Consider the following 15,675-nt stretch of genomic DNA (forward strand, 5'->3'; position numbering starts at 1 on the left):
AAATATAATTTCATTTAAATTTACTATCTTGATTATGAAATTTGTTTTCTGTTTTCTACATGCTGTTATGAGTCATTATTAAAAGCTATAGCTTTTAAATAAGACTTCTTAAACTAACTAGTCCAGAAGTTTCTCAATTAGGTCTTTTCTTAGATTCTTTTTTTAAAAATTACCATTTTAAAGTATTTGTGATTTTACTTGAAAGGCACTTTTACTTTCTATTTCCACCTTAATATTTAATGTTGTAGATATAGCAACACAGGAAAGAAATAGGTTGTTAATAAAGAAAGCTATTTCCATAATTCTTCTTTTTCCCAACTCATATTTTATCATTGTTTTTATAGTTATTAATAAATAACTCTTCTTTGTATCTTTTGTGCATGCGTGCTAAGTCAAATCAGTTGTATATGGACTGCAGCCTGTCAGGCTCTTCTGTCCATGGGATTCTCCAGGCAAGAATGCTGTAGTGGGTTGCCTTGCCCTCTTTCAGGGGATCTTCCTGACACAGGGATCGAACCTGCATCTCTTAAACGTCTAACCTGCATTGGCAGGAGGATTCTTTGCCCCTAGATCTTTTGTATCATCTTTATATATCCTCAACATTTAATGTGAATTTACATTTAATCCTTACAACATTTAAGGAAGGCAAAACAGATGCTAGTATTTATGGGAAAGTGTGTGTTAGTTGCTCATTAGTGACTGATTCTTTGCGACACCATGGACTGTAGCTCCCCAGGCTCCTCTGTCCATAGAAACAGAAGAAGTTCAAATAAGTTAAATGACTGTTTAAGGTAAAGTAAGTAATAATTGCTGTTGGAGCAAGAGTATTCTGAGCAATCATCTTGCTAGTAGTTACATTCTAAATAAGATACACTGGTACATGTAGATTAATTTATTTCATGAAATAAAATAAATTTAAATGTATACTTTTAAAATTTCATCTTCTAAGTCTTTAATTACTCAATTATCTTTTTATGATCTAGTGTCTACTGTGGATTATGAAGACTATCAGAGTGTAACTCGTTTTCTAGACCTCATACCTCAGGATACTCTGGCAGTAGCATCCTTTCGCTCCAAAGCATACACACGAGCTGTAATGCACTTTGAATCATTTATTACAGAAAAGAAGCAAAACATTCAAGAGCATCTTGGATTTTTACAGGTTTGAAATTAATATAGTGAATTTAATAATGATGTTTAATATTGCCAGTCTTTTATGTTTAGATTGTTCATTTTATTGGTTTAAATGATAATGCTGTGATTGTGTATGGAAGAAAAGAAAGTAAGGACCAGTGGGACTAATACAGTGAATTAAATAAGAGGTCAAGATTGGTGGGCTTTTTTTCAGGTCGAAAAGCAGAATGCTGTGAGAGAACTGGAAAATAAGTAGCTCGTAGTCTTTTGGTGATAGTCTGTCCTGTCTTTGTTTGCTTCCTTGTCTAGCATTAGTCTCTTTTAATTGTTAAAGACATTCTTTTATAAGGGCATTCAACTCCCATGTCTTTCTCCCTCTGTATTGTATTCACTTCGTAAGACTCCAGTCCTAAATAAACTCACCCATGTGTTTTCCAGTTGTTTGCATGTAAGCAGCTGAACATCACTGGAGAAAAATCACACTGTGGATATTTAACTGGTTTTCCTTCACACTCATAATCTCAAACTTCAGCAGAACTCTTTAACACTGCCTTCAGTCTATGTTTCTCCAATTAAGACTACTTTCCCTCTCTTCATGATGACTATTTCTTACCTTCTCTTCATGTCTCGTCTCACCTCACTTATTCTCAGTTGGTGACCTTGCTTTATTGTTCATTAGGAAAATAGAAGCCAAATCTACCAAATCTGAAAATTCATTGGATTCTGCACCATATTCTTTTTCTTCTCTATTCTGTTCCTAAGGAAGAATCCCTTCCTGCCAAAATTCAGTTCTACTTTTGTTCTTGATTTCAAGGATTTCACTCCTTCAGATAGTCCTTCTTTCTCCAGTATGATTAACTTTTCTTTATCAACCAGAGTAATAAAGTATATAGACATGTTCTGGTATAACCCATTTTAATTTTTTTCTAATTCCCTTGAAAAAGTCTTACAGTATCTTTTTTCAGATACTTCCCAACTTTCTGTTTCCCTCCATAGCCAGTTTTTAAAAGAACTGCCCATCTTCTTTATAGACCTTTATTTCTTATTTATTCTTTGCCCATTCCAATAAGAGTTCTTTCTCCATTCAACTGACTCTATTCTTGCTAAGAAAATCACTGACGTGTATATATATATATATATATACACTATTATGTATAAAATAGATAACTAATGAGAACCTTTGCATACTGTTCATGGGACGAAACACAAGCTGGAATCAAGATTGCCCGGAGAAATATCAATAACCTAAGACACACAGATGACACCACCCTTATGGCAGAAAGCAAAGAAGGACTAAAGAGCCTCTTGATGAAAGTGAAAGAGGAGAGGGGAAAAAGTTGGCTTAAAACTCAACATTCAGAAAACTAAGATCATGGCATCCGGCCCCATCACTTCATGGCAAATAGATGGGGAAACAATGGAAACAGTGAGAGGCTTTATTTTCTTGGGCTCCAAGATCACTGCAGATTGTGACTGCAGCCATGAAATTAAAAGACACTTGCTCCTTGGAAGAAAAGCTATGACCAACCTAGACAGCATATCAGAAAGCAGAGACATTCCTTTGAGAATGTCTTGTTGTCCAGAGACGGCCAACAAAGGTCCATCTAATCAAAGCTATGGTTTTTCCGATAGTCGTGTATAGATATGAGAGTTGGGCTATAAAGAAGGCTGAGCACCAAAGAATTGTGGTTTGAACTGTGGTGTTGGCCTTGGACTGCAAAGAGATCCAGCCAATCAATCTGAAAGAAATCAGTCCTGAATATTCATCAGAAGGACTGACACTGAAGCTGAAACTCCAATACTTTGGCCACCTGATGCAAAGAACTGACTCATTTGAAAAGACCCTTATGCTGGGAAAGATTGAAGGTGGGAGGAGAAGGGGATGACAGAGGATGAGATGGTTGGATGGCATCACCAACACGATGGACATGAGTCTGAGTAGGCTCTGGGAGTTGGCGATGGACAGGGAAGTCTGGTGTGCTGCAGTCATGGGGTCGCAGAGTTGGACACGACTGAGTGATTCAGTTGAATGGAATGAGAGCCTACTGTATAGCAGAGGAAACTCTACTCAATACTCTGCTCTGTGGTGACCTAAATGGGAGAGAATTCTTCAAAAGAGGGGATATGTGTATATGGTTAGGTGATTCATTACTCTGCCAACAAAGGTCTGTATAGTCAAGGTTATGGTCTTCTCCATGGTCACATACTGTTGTGAGAGCTGGACTATAAAAAAGCCAGAGAGCCAAAGAATTGATGCCTTCAAACTGTGGTGTTGGAGAAGGTTCCTATGGGTCCCTTGGACAGCGAGGAGATCAAACCAGTCAATATTAAAGGAAATCAACCCTAAATACTCATTGAAAGGACTGATGCTAAAGCTGAAATGCCAATACTTTGGCCACCTGATGTGAAGAACTGACATAATGGAAAAGACTCTGATGCTGGGAAAGATTGAAGGCAGAAGGAGAAGAGAGCTTCAGAGGATGAGATGGCTGGATGCCATCACCAATGCAATAGACACGAATTTAGGCAAACTCCAGGAGATGGTGAGGGACAGGGAGGCCTGGTGTGCTGCAGTCCCTGGGTTTGCAAAGAGTTGTACATGGCTAGGTGACTGAACAACAGTGACATTGCTGATTCACTTTGTTGCACAATAGAAACTAACACGACATTGTAAAGCAACTATTCACCAATAAAAGTTTAAAAAGAAAGAAAATTGGGGGCCTCCATGTTGCCAAATCCAATAAATACCTCCCAGTCCTCATTTTCTTAACTTCATGGCATCATTTGACCACTCCTTTATTAAGATATTTTCTTTTCTCTCACAACTTCTGGGATACCACATATTCTAGGTTTCTTCAAGCTAGTCTCTCCTCTCAGTTTCATTTGCTAGTTCTTCCTCATCTGTAAATATAGAAGTACTCTAGTGTCCTCTTTTCTTCTCTGCCTCTGTTCATTTCATAAATCATTTCATCCTTTCCCCTGCCATCTTTGTGCTAATTGGTCCCAAATTTTTATCTTCAGCCTGAATATCTCTTTTGAACCCAGATTTAGTGTCTTGTGTTTCTTATTGTTCAGTCTCTAAGTTGTGTCCAGCTCTTTGCGACCCCATGGACTGCAGTACAACAGGCTCACTTGTCCTTCACTGTAGCTCAGAATTGGCTCAAATTCATGTGCATTGAGTCGGTAATGCTGTCTATCCATCTCATCTACTGTTGCCCCCTTCTCTTTTTGCCTTCAGTCTTTCCAAGCATCAGTGTTTTTCTTGAAAGTATGTTAATACCAATATATTAAATGCTTATTTAAAATATTTTAAAATTTTGGTATGTAACTTATAGACTATACTCAACAGAATTTATTATATATCGGATTTTTACAAGAGTTCAAGACCTTGAGAGTCTTTACAGTTGTCATTGTCACTAGCAGTTACTAGTGGAGACTTGTGTTTAAGTGGAATATGGGTATGTTTAAGTGGAACAGAATGCCTGGAAGTAAGTTTGCAGTTTTACTGTGAATCTACCCTGAAACAAATACTTATTGTTGCTTTGAAGAAAAAAAATGCTTATATGCTTTTTTACATGAACGGGTGGTTTTATTTCTAGTTGTGTCTTTTTTCTTATTTCACTGTTTCTTTAATGATTGAACAAAGAAATTATATGCTGCTATGCATGAACCAGATGGAGTGGCTGGAGTGAGCGCAATTCGAAAGGCAGAACCATCTCTGAAAGAACAAATCCTTGAACATGAAAGCATCGGCTTACTGAGGGATGCCACTGCTTGTTATGACAGGGCTATTCAGTTAGAACCAGACCAGGTAAGAAAAGAAATGAAAGGCAACATAATAAAAAGAACTATGAACTAGAATCTCTGGAAACCTTAATTTCAATACTGTCTCTACTAGCGTCACTCTGTGTCTGGAAAATATTTAACCATCTGTGAATTTGAGTTTCCTGATTGATTAAAATTAGAGATACGCTAGATGATCTCAAAGATCCTTTCTAGTACCAAATTTCTATGACTTTACAAATCCCCCAAATGAATGAGATTTATTGTGGAATATGGCACCCCACTCCAGTACTCTTGCCTGGAAAATCCCATGGACGGAGGAGCCTAGTAGGCTGCAGTTCATGAGGTCGCGAAGAGTCAGACACAACTGAGCGACTTCACTTTCACTTTTTACTTTCATGCATTGGAGAAGGAAATGGCAACCCACTCGAGTGTTCTTGCCTGGAGAATCCCAGGGACAGGGGAGCCTGGTGGGCTGCCGTCTATGGGGTCGCACAGAGTCGGACACGACTGAAGTGACTTAGCAGCAGGAGCATACTTAGTTTTAAGCTGTATGTTCAGTTACTCTGAAATTAAGGTAATTTTGCTTTACTTATTATCAATTTTTAATAATAATAGTGATTCTATAGCCTAAGAAAGTTTTTCAGATTCCACATGCCCCATCACCATCTGGGAATCTCTGAAATGGTCCCTTAGTATCACTGAGCTACAGTTGCTAATGGGGGCACGTCATGTATCTCATGTATATTAGAACAGGAAAGAGGTTTAGAATCATTGGTTTACAATCTTGGCTTAGAATCTCTCTAATCTTAGGTATCCCTTTTTTGTCATAATTGGCCTGTTCATTTTCTCAGAAGTTCAGCGTATAGGGCCTTTATTTTTCACAATCTTGTTCTCAATTTTAAAGAATACTTCATAATCTTATTTAACTTTTCAGTTTCTATAGCCTAAAATCTATATTAATAATATTGTGACCTTTGAGTTTAATTTTTACATGAGAAATAATGACAGTCTTTAAATGAAGTATTAAGAAATACTCTTACTTTTACATTTAATCTGAACAAAAAATTAGACCTTATCTGGGAAAAATAATAAAATCAATCTGAGATACTTTTTAGGTTGTGTGAATTAAAAAAAACAATTCAGATGTGTATAGAACATCGGCAGAAGACTGCCATGTAGCCAAGCAAGTCACTTGTTAAACTAAGAAATGTAGGCTCAGTGAAGAAGATAGCATTTTTTAAGGACAAGCAGTTAAACACTTTTTGGTTCCTAAGATGTATTTGAAGTAACAATTGCTATTTTAAATACTTTAAAATTTCCAGATCATTCACTATCATGGTGTTGTGAAGTCCATGTTAGGTCTTGGTCAACTGTCTACTGTAATCACTCAGGTGAATGGAGTACATGCTAACAGGTAATGCTTTTTAAAAGAATTTTGTTTTGTTTTGTTTTGAAATGGGAAATTTAAAATTGACTGATTGGTTTGAAGTAATGTTTACTAAAGTAATGAAATCTTTTTTGTTTTCATGGTGTTGGAGATAAGCACCAAAAAAGATTTTGTCCTACTCTCTCTCTCGTAAGTCAGTCTAGCACTTAACAGCTTATCTTTTGTGCAGAGAATCATCTTTGAAGTAAATTTGCTTTATGACAGGAACCTGCCTGACTTTACCAACTATGGGTGAAGTTAATATTCATACTTCTAAAGGGTACAAGCTCTGCCTACATAATCAGCACCAGTTATTTTATGTGTTGGAGAGAGAGAAATTTTGTGACTGAATTAAAAATACCACTCTAAAATCTAGGGATTGTTTTCCCCTAAAAGACTAATAAAAATGAAAACAACTTTTCTTTCCTAAAGAAAATAGATTTCTTATAGCAAACCAAATGATACCCCCAAAAAAGTGCTTATATGTGGCAAATATTAAAGCATCCATGTTTCTTTTAATATAAAAAATAATTAGGAAGGTTGGTTTTGCTCTTGAAACTGCCTTGCTCTGCCAGCTGAAAGCCTTTTTCCTTAAAATATTTGCCAGACCCCAAATGACTTTTCCAGACAGTGTTCAGTTCAGTTCAGTTCAGTTCAGTTCAGTTCAGTCGCTCAGTTATGGCTGACTCTTTGCAGCCCCATGAACCACAGCACGCCAGGCCTCCCTGTCCATCACCAACTCCTGCACTTTACCCACACTCATATCCATTGAGTCGGTGATGCCATCCAACCATCTCATCCTCTGTTGTCCCCTTCTCCTCCTGCCCTCAATCTTTCCCAGCATCAGGGTCTTTTCAGATGAGTCAGCTCTTTGCAACAGATGAGCAAAGTATTGGAGTTTCAGCTTTAACATCAGTCCTTCCAATGAACACTCAGGACTGATCTCCTTTAGGATGGACTGGTTGGATCTCCTTGCAGTCCAAGGGACTCTCAAGAGTCTTCTCCAACACCACAGTTCAAACGCATCAGTTCTTCAGCACTCAGCCTTCTTTATAGTCCAACTCTCACATCCATACATGACTACTGGAAAAACCACAGCCTTGACTACACGGACATTTCTTGACAAAGTAATGTCTCTGCTTTTTAATATGCTGTCTAGGTTGATCATAACTTTCTTTCCAAGGAGTAAGTGTCTTTTAATTTCATGGCTGCAGTCACCATCTGCAGTGATTTTGGATCCCCCCAAAAATAAAGTCAGCCACTGTTTCCATTGTTTCCCCATCTGTTTCCCATGAAGTGATGGTACCGATTGCCATGATCTTAGTTTTCTGAATGTTGAGCTTTAAGCCAACTTTTTCACTCTCCTCCTTCACCTTTATCAAGAGGCTCTTTAGTTCTTCTTCACTTTCTGCCATAAGGGTGGTGTCATCTGCATATCTGAGGTTATTGATATTTCTCCTAGCAATCTTGATTCCAGCTTGTGCTTCATCCAGCCCAGCATTTCTCATGATGTACTCTGCATATAAGTTAAATAAGCAGGGTGACAATATACAGCCTTGATGTATTCCATTTCCTATTTGGAACTAGTCTTTTGTTCCATGTCTGGTTCTAACTGTTGCTTCCTGGCCTACATACAGGTTTCTCAAGAAGCAGGTCAGGTGGTCTGGTATTCACATCTCTTTCAGAATTTTCCATAGTTTATTGTGATCCACACAGTCAAAGGCTTTGGCATAGTCAATAAAGCAGAAGTAGATATTTTTCTGGAACTCTCTTGCTTTTTTGATGATCCAGCGGATGTTGGCAATTTGATCTCTGGTTCCTCTGCCTTTTCTAAAACCAGCTTGAACATCAGGAAGTTCACGGTTCATATATAGCTGAAGCCTGGCTTGGAGAATTTTGAGCATTATTTTACTAGTGTGTGAGATGAGTGCAACTGTGTGGTAGTTTGAACATTCTTTGGCATTGCCTTTCTTTGGGACTGGAATGAAAAGTGACCTTTTCCAGTCCTGTGGCCACTACTGAGTTTTCCAAATTTGCTGACATATTGAGTGTAGCACTTTCATAGCATCATCTTTTAGAATTTGAAATAACTCAACTGGAATTCCATCACCTCCACTAGCTTTGTTCATAGTGATGCTTTCTAAGGCCCACTTGACTTCACATTCCAGGATGTCTGGCTCTAGGTGAGTGTCCAGACAGTGAGATCTGGTCAAAAGGGATGGGGTCATCTTACTTTACCAAAGAGCACAGGCCACTGTCTTTAGTTAGTTCATGCAGTACTTCTAAATACAGGTTCTATATATTCAAAACTATGGTTTTAAAGACCACTGTTCTGCAGTATCTGAGAGCAGAGAAACTCAGTCTTAGTTGTATGGTTTCAAAGTAGTGGAATTTATAAAATGATGGAAAAAAAAAAAGCTTTACAGAAGCAGGGAAAGATTGGATAAATGTTTTAGACTTGTTTCTCCAGATTATTTGAGAGACCTGATGAATAAAAGGGTTGCAGGAATTTGGGAAAGTTTGTCATGGCTCAAGCCAATGTGTCTTACTTCCTTATGATGCACACTGCATGCTTTTCTTTTTGGATCTGGGGTACATAGAGCCTCCTGATCATTGATTGTAAAAAGGCAAGCTTCAGTATTCAACAAAGGATACTATATCACTGGTGCAAGTGGTCACTGAGGGGATGTGTTTTTCTTGGAGTGAATACTTGTGTTTAAACAAATATTTCTCCAAAATTATTGACTGTGCTTAAACTACACATTCTTTTATTTTTTAAAATTTTGTATTGGAGTTTAGCAGATTAACAATGTTATAGCAGATTAACAATTAACAGTGAAACAGTAGTTTCGGGTAGACAGCACAGCCATGCTTATTATACCTGTATCCATTCTCCCCAGACTCCCTTCCCATCCAGTCTTCCATATAACATTGAGCTGTGTTCCCTGTGTTATACAGTTAAGTCCTTGGTTGGTTATCCATTTTAAATACAGCTGTACACAGTCATCTTTTTAATGCATTTATGGAAGTATCATCATAGCCTGATCCTCATGGTCATTTGGTACAGTGCTTCTTGGTACAGTGCTTGGTGTGACCCTCTGGTTTAGGTCATGGCATCTAGTTCCATCACTTCATGGCAGATAAAAGGGGAAAAAGTAGAAGCGTTGACAGTTTTATTTTCTTGGGCTCCAGAATCACGCAGATGGTGACTGCACCCATGGAAATAAAAGATACTGCTTCTGGGAATTAAAGCTTTGACAAACCTAGACAGCATATTAAAAAGCAGAGACATCACTTTTGCTGACAGATGTCCATATAGTCAAAGCTATTCCAGTAGTCATGTATGAATGTGAGAGTTGAACCATAAAGAAGACTGAGTGCTGAAGAATTGATGCTTTCAGATTGTGGTGTTGGAGAAGACACTTGAAAGTCCCTTGCACTGCAAGGAGATCAAACCTGTCAATCCTAAAGGAAATCAGTCCTGAATATTCATTGGAAGGACTGATGCTGAAGCTGAAATTCCAATACTTTGGCCACCCAATGCGAGGAGCTGACTTACTGGAAAAGACCCTGATTCTGAGAAGGATTGAAGGCAGGAGGAGAAGGGGATGACAGAGGACGAGATAGTAGGATGGCATCACCAACTCAATGTACTTGAGTTTGAGCAAACTCTGGGAGATGATGAAGGACAGAGGAGCCTAGTGTGCTACAGTCCATGGGGTTGCAAAGAGTTGAACATGGCTTAGTGACTGAACAAAAACAACAGTCCTCTCTGGAGAGCAACTCTTGCTGATTCTACTCAGATTTAGATCCTAAAATTTTTGATACTTCAGCATGTTGTAATAAACTTGTGAAGTTATTCAAGTTCGGATTTTTGAAAGTTATATTTCTGTTGTATTTCTTTTAGTTTTGTTCTAAATCATTTTTGGTGGTATTCAGAAATTAGAAAATATTCAGTATTTATGCTGATACTTTATTTTTTTTAATAATTAATTGATTCATTTGTTACATTTTCTTTATGTATTTTTACTATGGAAAGAACAAAGAGGGCTTTTAAGGGCATTGATCCCAGCCTGTCTGAATCTGTTACCTTATTTATAATATGGGGATATGTGTACATTTTGGTACTATTAACTAATTAAATGGAAAAATGTACCTGGCCTAAGGTCTAACATATAGCAGGTATTCACATAATATGATTTAATAAAGAAGAAACATGGAGAAAGTGTAGTTTCTTCTATACAGTCATGATCTAAATATCACTAGCCATGTTAGTATCACATAAGTAGGATGCTTAAAAAAAATAATAACCTATATCATACTGCTTTTACAAACCCCAGTTTTAAAGTAACTGAAAATAATTTAAGAATAGATAAGTATTTGAGGTAGCTAATTTTGTATCTTTTTTTATACTATTGACACATAATTAGTAACTTGGTTATGCCCTTATTATTGAGTGTTCTGTGTTCCCTAATGCTCAATCCACACCACCAGTTTCTATGTTTTTGTATTAAATTTAGTTCAAAATTTTATTAGAATTACTTACTTGTGATACATATATGTTCAGTTGGCTCTTTTTCCTCCCTGCTCTTAGTTAAAGTTAAACCTGCAGCTAATCTTACAACTGTTCTTTGTAATTATCCAGGCATTAATTCTGACTTAATATATGGCAAATTTGTCAAAAATGACATTTTTAAATGGCTCTATCAGAAGTAATTATTGAAAATAATTGAATTATTGAAATTGTAATTCAATTTCAATTGTAATTATTGAAATTTTCAATTGTAATTGCTGTAAAATATAATTTCAATTGTAATTATTGAAAAAGATATTTTGGGGGACTGGAAAGATTAAAATTGGGATTGTTGTGGATAGAAATTAATTATTTTGTACTTAAGTACAAAATACAATAAATAGAGTATCTAAACAAATGAAAAGTCTGTAAATGCCACCTTAAATTTAAATAAATGTTTAATTGATATGGATTTCTTTTAATAGGTCTGAATGGACAGATGAATTAAACACATATAGGGTGGAAGCGGCTTGGAAATTGTCACAGTGGGATTTAGTAGAAAACTATTTGGCAGCAGGTACAATTACTTTTTTAAAAATAACCAGTTTTAATATGACATAAAGCTAAGCAACATTCATGATTAATTTGTCAGCTTTTCTTATGATTGTCTTGTTGAGTTCAAAGTGGAATGAAAGCATCTATTCCAGATTTCTGTTGACTGTTTTACCAAATGAAATAAAGCTTGTTCTGGTACCAGCTATCATGGCATTCCTTGACTATCTATCAATTGTTTTTCAGATGGGAAATCTACAACATGGAGTGTCAGACTGGGACAGCTATTATTATCAGCTAAGAAAAGAGATACCACAGCTTTTTATGACACATTGAAACTAGTGAGAGCAGAGCAAATTGTGCCGCTTTCAGCTGCAAGCTTTGAAAGAGGCTCTTATCAACGTGGATATGAATATATTGTGAGGTATTTTGAGGTTTCCATTTTTATATTCCTGGTTTGTAGGTGTCATGACTAGTGATAGTATGTTTGGTGTCATGCATAGCTACACATAATGGCTCTTGCATTTTTTTAACTTCACAATCACCCTTCATCAAATTATAGTTTTTTTTTTTAATGTATATCCTTTTCATTAGAAAGGCAATTATGAGACTGCTAAAAAATTGTAAAAATATCTTACATTTATCCTAATATAGTGTCATAGTTTCTTTTCTTTGTACCTAAATAATTAGAAACCTACTCTGCCTGGCACATTGGTGTCAGTACTTTTGGTTCCTTTTCCTTTTTCTCATTTAGAAATGCATTTGACATTTCCCACCTCAGATTTCCCCCCTCAAATGTAGGCATTACATTACTCACAAGGAATATTAACTTTTAGAGGTAAAGAAGGCAATGATGGAAAACATTATAGATCTGTTAATTTACCTGAAGAAAATGATAAAACATGTTATAACTGAACTGTAGGAAATTGAAAAATAAGCAGGCTTTTTTTTTAGTTCATAAAAATGTATTAAATTTTATATCAGCCCCTTTGATAACAGCTTAATGAAACCAGAGATTGGATCACTGAGATTAATTTAGTTCTGTAGCTACTCGACTACATGCTTGAACACTGTCATAGAAATGGGAAGAAGCTGGTATGAATGTATCACAGATGTTTCCATCAGCCTTAGCAAAAAGAACAATTAAAATTGTGTTCATTTCACAATTTTTTACTGGCATTTACCATACCAGGTCCTCTTACAATAGCAACAGTGATATATACAAATATTTATGTTGAGTTTTCCCAGGTAACTCATTGGTAAAAAATCCTCCTGCCAAGCAGGAGATGCAGGTTCAATCCCTGGGTCAGGAAGATTCCCTGGAGAAGAAAATGGCAACCCACTCCAGTATTCTTGCTTGGGAAATCCCATGGACAGAGGAGCCCAGCAGGCTACAGTCCATGGGGTCTCAAAGAGTCAAATACGACTTAGCAACTAAGCAACATTATCTTCTTTATACATTTGAATTTTATACATTCAAATGGCTTTCATACATTTTAATTTAGTTATATATACCCTTCTCCAGTTTAATTAGGGTACTCTGGTAATCACAGCATAGCACTAAATATTCAAATCAACATAAATTGGTGTGTATACTCAATTTGAAACATTATAAATGTTAGTGTTTATATATCAAGAATATATATCAGTTAAAGTTCTTCAAAAGAAAACTACACATTCCATATTCTTCATGGTTAAAGTACATTCTTTATGTGTCAGATTAATGTAACTAAATATATGACAACATATTAATATAGGCTCTGTCTGTCTTCAGATTGCACATGTTGTGTGAGTTGGAGCATAGCATCAAACCACTCCTTCACCAGTCTCCAGCTGACAGTATTCAAGAAGATTCACTAAATTGGGTAGCGCGACTGGAAATGACCCAGAATTCCTACAGAGCGAAAGAGCCCATTCTGGCTCTCCGGAGAGCTTTATTAAGCCTCAACAAAAGGTTTTCCACACTTTTTTTATGTCAGTTATTGTGTATTTAGTATTATATTTTCATATTATTTGAAGTATTTGTCTTTCCCAATTTGTCTCTGAATCTGTTTTTTTCTATTGTCAATTACCAAGACTGCACTATATAGTTAAAATGAACCTAGAACTTAAAAATTACTTTTATGTGCTATATATCATATTTTTTGAATATTAAAAACACTTGAGGAAGGTACAAGTATAAGTCAGTAGTAAAATCTTCATAGCCTTATAATCGATAACAATGGAGAGCTCTAAAAAAATTAAAATTAGTCTTTTAACAAATTAATCTTCTTGATTCCTTTGAAAAGATATACTGAGAGGGTTCCATATTGGGAAGAGATGGTACAATTAAATTATTAAAAATATACTTAAAAATGCTCTTTTTGCTCTGTTTTGTCACATTTCTTTAGACCAGATTACAGTGAAATGGTTGGAGAATGCTGGCTACAGAGTGCCAGAGTAGCTCGAAAGGCTGGTCACCACCAGACAGCCTATAATGCTCTCCTTAATGCTGGAGATTCACGACTCGCTGAACTATATGTAGAAAGAGCAAAGTGGCTCTGGTCCAAGGTAATGGCAAAGGAACATCATCATATATATATCTTCTGTTGTAGACTGGGTACTTCCTACAAAGTCCTGACAGAGATGATCCCTAATCTAAATTCAGAACCTTCCTTTTCTGTCACCTTTCTGCATCATTTATCTACCATCATTTGGAAGAAACTTCCTTCTGTACTGAAGTCCCAAATATTTTCCCATTCTAAGACTGAAAATGCAGTCCTTTCAGTTTTCGTCTTGTCTTTCATTTTTTTCTTGAAAGAAATGACCAATTTTTACTTTGATTTTACCTTCTATATGTTTACATGAGTGCATGTAGTAGGTACTTTAAAAATACTTAAGTGAGCATAACCCTGTCCTTACTTACATTCTTGGCAGATAATTAGTTTTGTGTAGACTTGCCAGTGTTGCTATGAAAATTTACTTTTAATCTAGCTTGTTAGGAAGAGCTTAGCTTCAGAACAAAAGTTCTCAGCAATCCTCAGATTAAAGCTATGGTTATAGGAAGGGGACTTTTTAAATATCTAAACTTGAAAAACGTGCCCCAGATTTAAATGGCTCTTCCTTACATCTCTTCATGCTTGCCACCAGTCTAGAATTAATAGAGGCATAGCTTGTTCTGAAATTGACAGTTAGTAACTATAGTTTGTGCCATCTGTAAATGCCCCAAGTGTTACGGTGACAAGAAAGGACAGAGGAGGAAGCATTTCCTAGATGGGAACTGAAAATAATAATTCAGCCTGCATTAGTCAGTATTTGGTCATCTTCAGAGCTAGTGATGGTCCATGTGTATATTGTAGTACCTTAAACTCAATATGCTCAAAATACAATTCATTATGTAAAATTCAGTGTCTCTTTCCCCTCCTGTATTCCCAATTCTTCTAAGTAGAGCTCTAGCACATCTTCTTATCTATGACAGAAATCTGGCCCTTCCTCTCCCTCACTTTCTACATCTAATTGAAGACTAAATGTATCTTAAAAATATCATTTGAATCCTTTCTCTTACTTTATCTTTACTATTTTCCTTCATGCCCTTAGCATTTACAGCCTATGACAATATTAACAGATTTTTGTTTTTGTTTTTCTTGAGGTCTCACCTCTTCTTGGTGTTCATTGCTATAGTCTTTCCTCTTTCTAAAGTGCACACTGAATCGTACTGCTCCCCCATTAAAATCCTTCAAAGTATTCTTTGCAGCTTTAGGGTTAAGTCAGAACTCTAGAAAGTACATAGGCTCTTTCTCGTTGAGTCCAGACTTCCTCTTTGGCTTCATTTGTCACTATCTCACAAACCTTTTAGTCTTCAGCTAAAACCAGCCTCCTTGCCTTCTCCCAATTAAAATCATTATTCCTTCTACCAAGAAAGTCCTTCACGGGAGTCTTTGCCAGGAAAATTACTGTTCACTCTTTAAGACCTAAATCAGATTTTCCTCATTTGATTATCCTGCCTGACCACAGCTCAACTCTGTTTTCTTATATTTTTAGGTAGATTTAGCAGACCCTTCTCTTTCTTCCATAATACCCATGTATATTCTTCTATTAATTGCAGTTGGTATATTTTGTTGTTGTTTTATAGTTTATTTCCTCACTTGACAATGAACATTTTTAAGCTGGAGATTTTGACATATTTATGGTTATCTCTAACCATCTACTTATATCTTTAGTGCCCTATTCTTTGATTGTTAAAAAAAATAAACAATTGAATAAATGAATATAGGAGTTCTACATG

General features: G+C 36.2%; 1 protein-coding gene across 1 annotated transcript in view; it reads left to right on the forward strand.

Annotated features, from left to right (window-relative positions):
* ATR (ATR serine/threonine kinase) overlaps positions 1-15,675 on the forward strand; it is a 111,393-nt gene that overhangs the window by 71,494 nt on the left and 24,224 nt on the right. The window contains exons 28-34 of the mRNA XM_069563429.1: positions 984-1,162; positions 4,781-4,945; positions 6,243-6,334; positions 11,345-11,436; positions 11,658-11,835; positions 13,186-13,365; positions 13,802-13,961. Of these exons, the coding sequence (XP_069419530.1) occupies positions 984-1,162; positions 4,781-4,945; positions 6,243-6,334; positions 11,345-11,436; positions 11,658-11,835; positions 13,186-13,365; positions 13,802-13,961 (1,046 nt within the window). The remainder of the gene's footprint in view (positions 1-983; positions 1,163-4,780; positions 4,946-6,242; positions 6,335-11,344; positions 11,437-11,657; positions 11,836-13,185; positions 13,366-13,801; positions 13,962-15,675) is intronic.

Source organism: Ovis canadensis, chromosome 1 (assembly GCF_042477335.2).
Source record: "Ovis canadensis isolate MfBH-ARS-UI-01 breed Bighorn chromosome 1, ARS-UI_OviCan_v2, whole genome shotgun sequence".
In the NCBI taxonomy this organism is placed as follows: domain Eukaryota; kingdom Metazoa; phylum Chordata; class Mammalia; order Artiodactyla; family Bovidae; genus Ovis; species Ovis canadensis.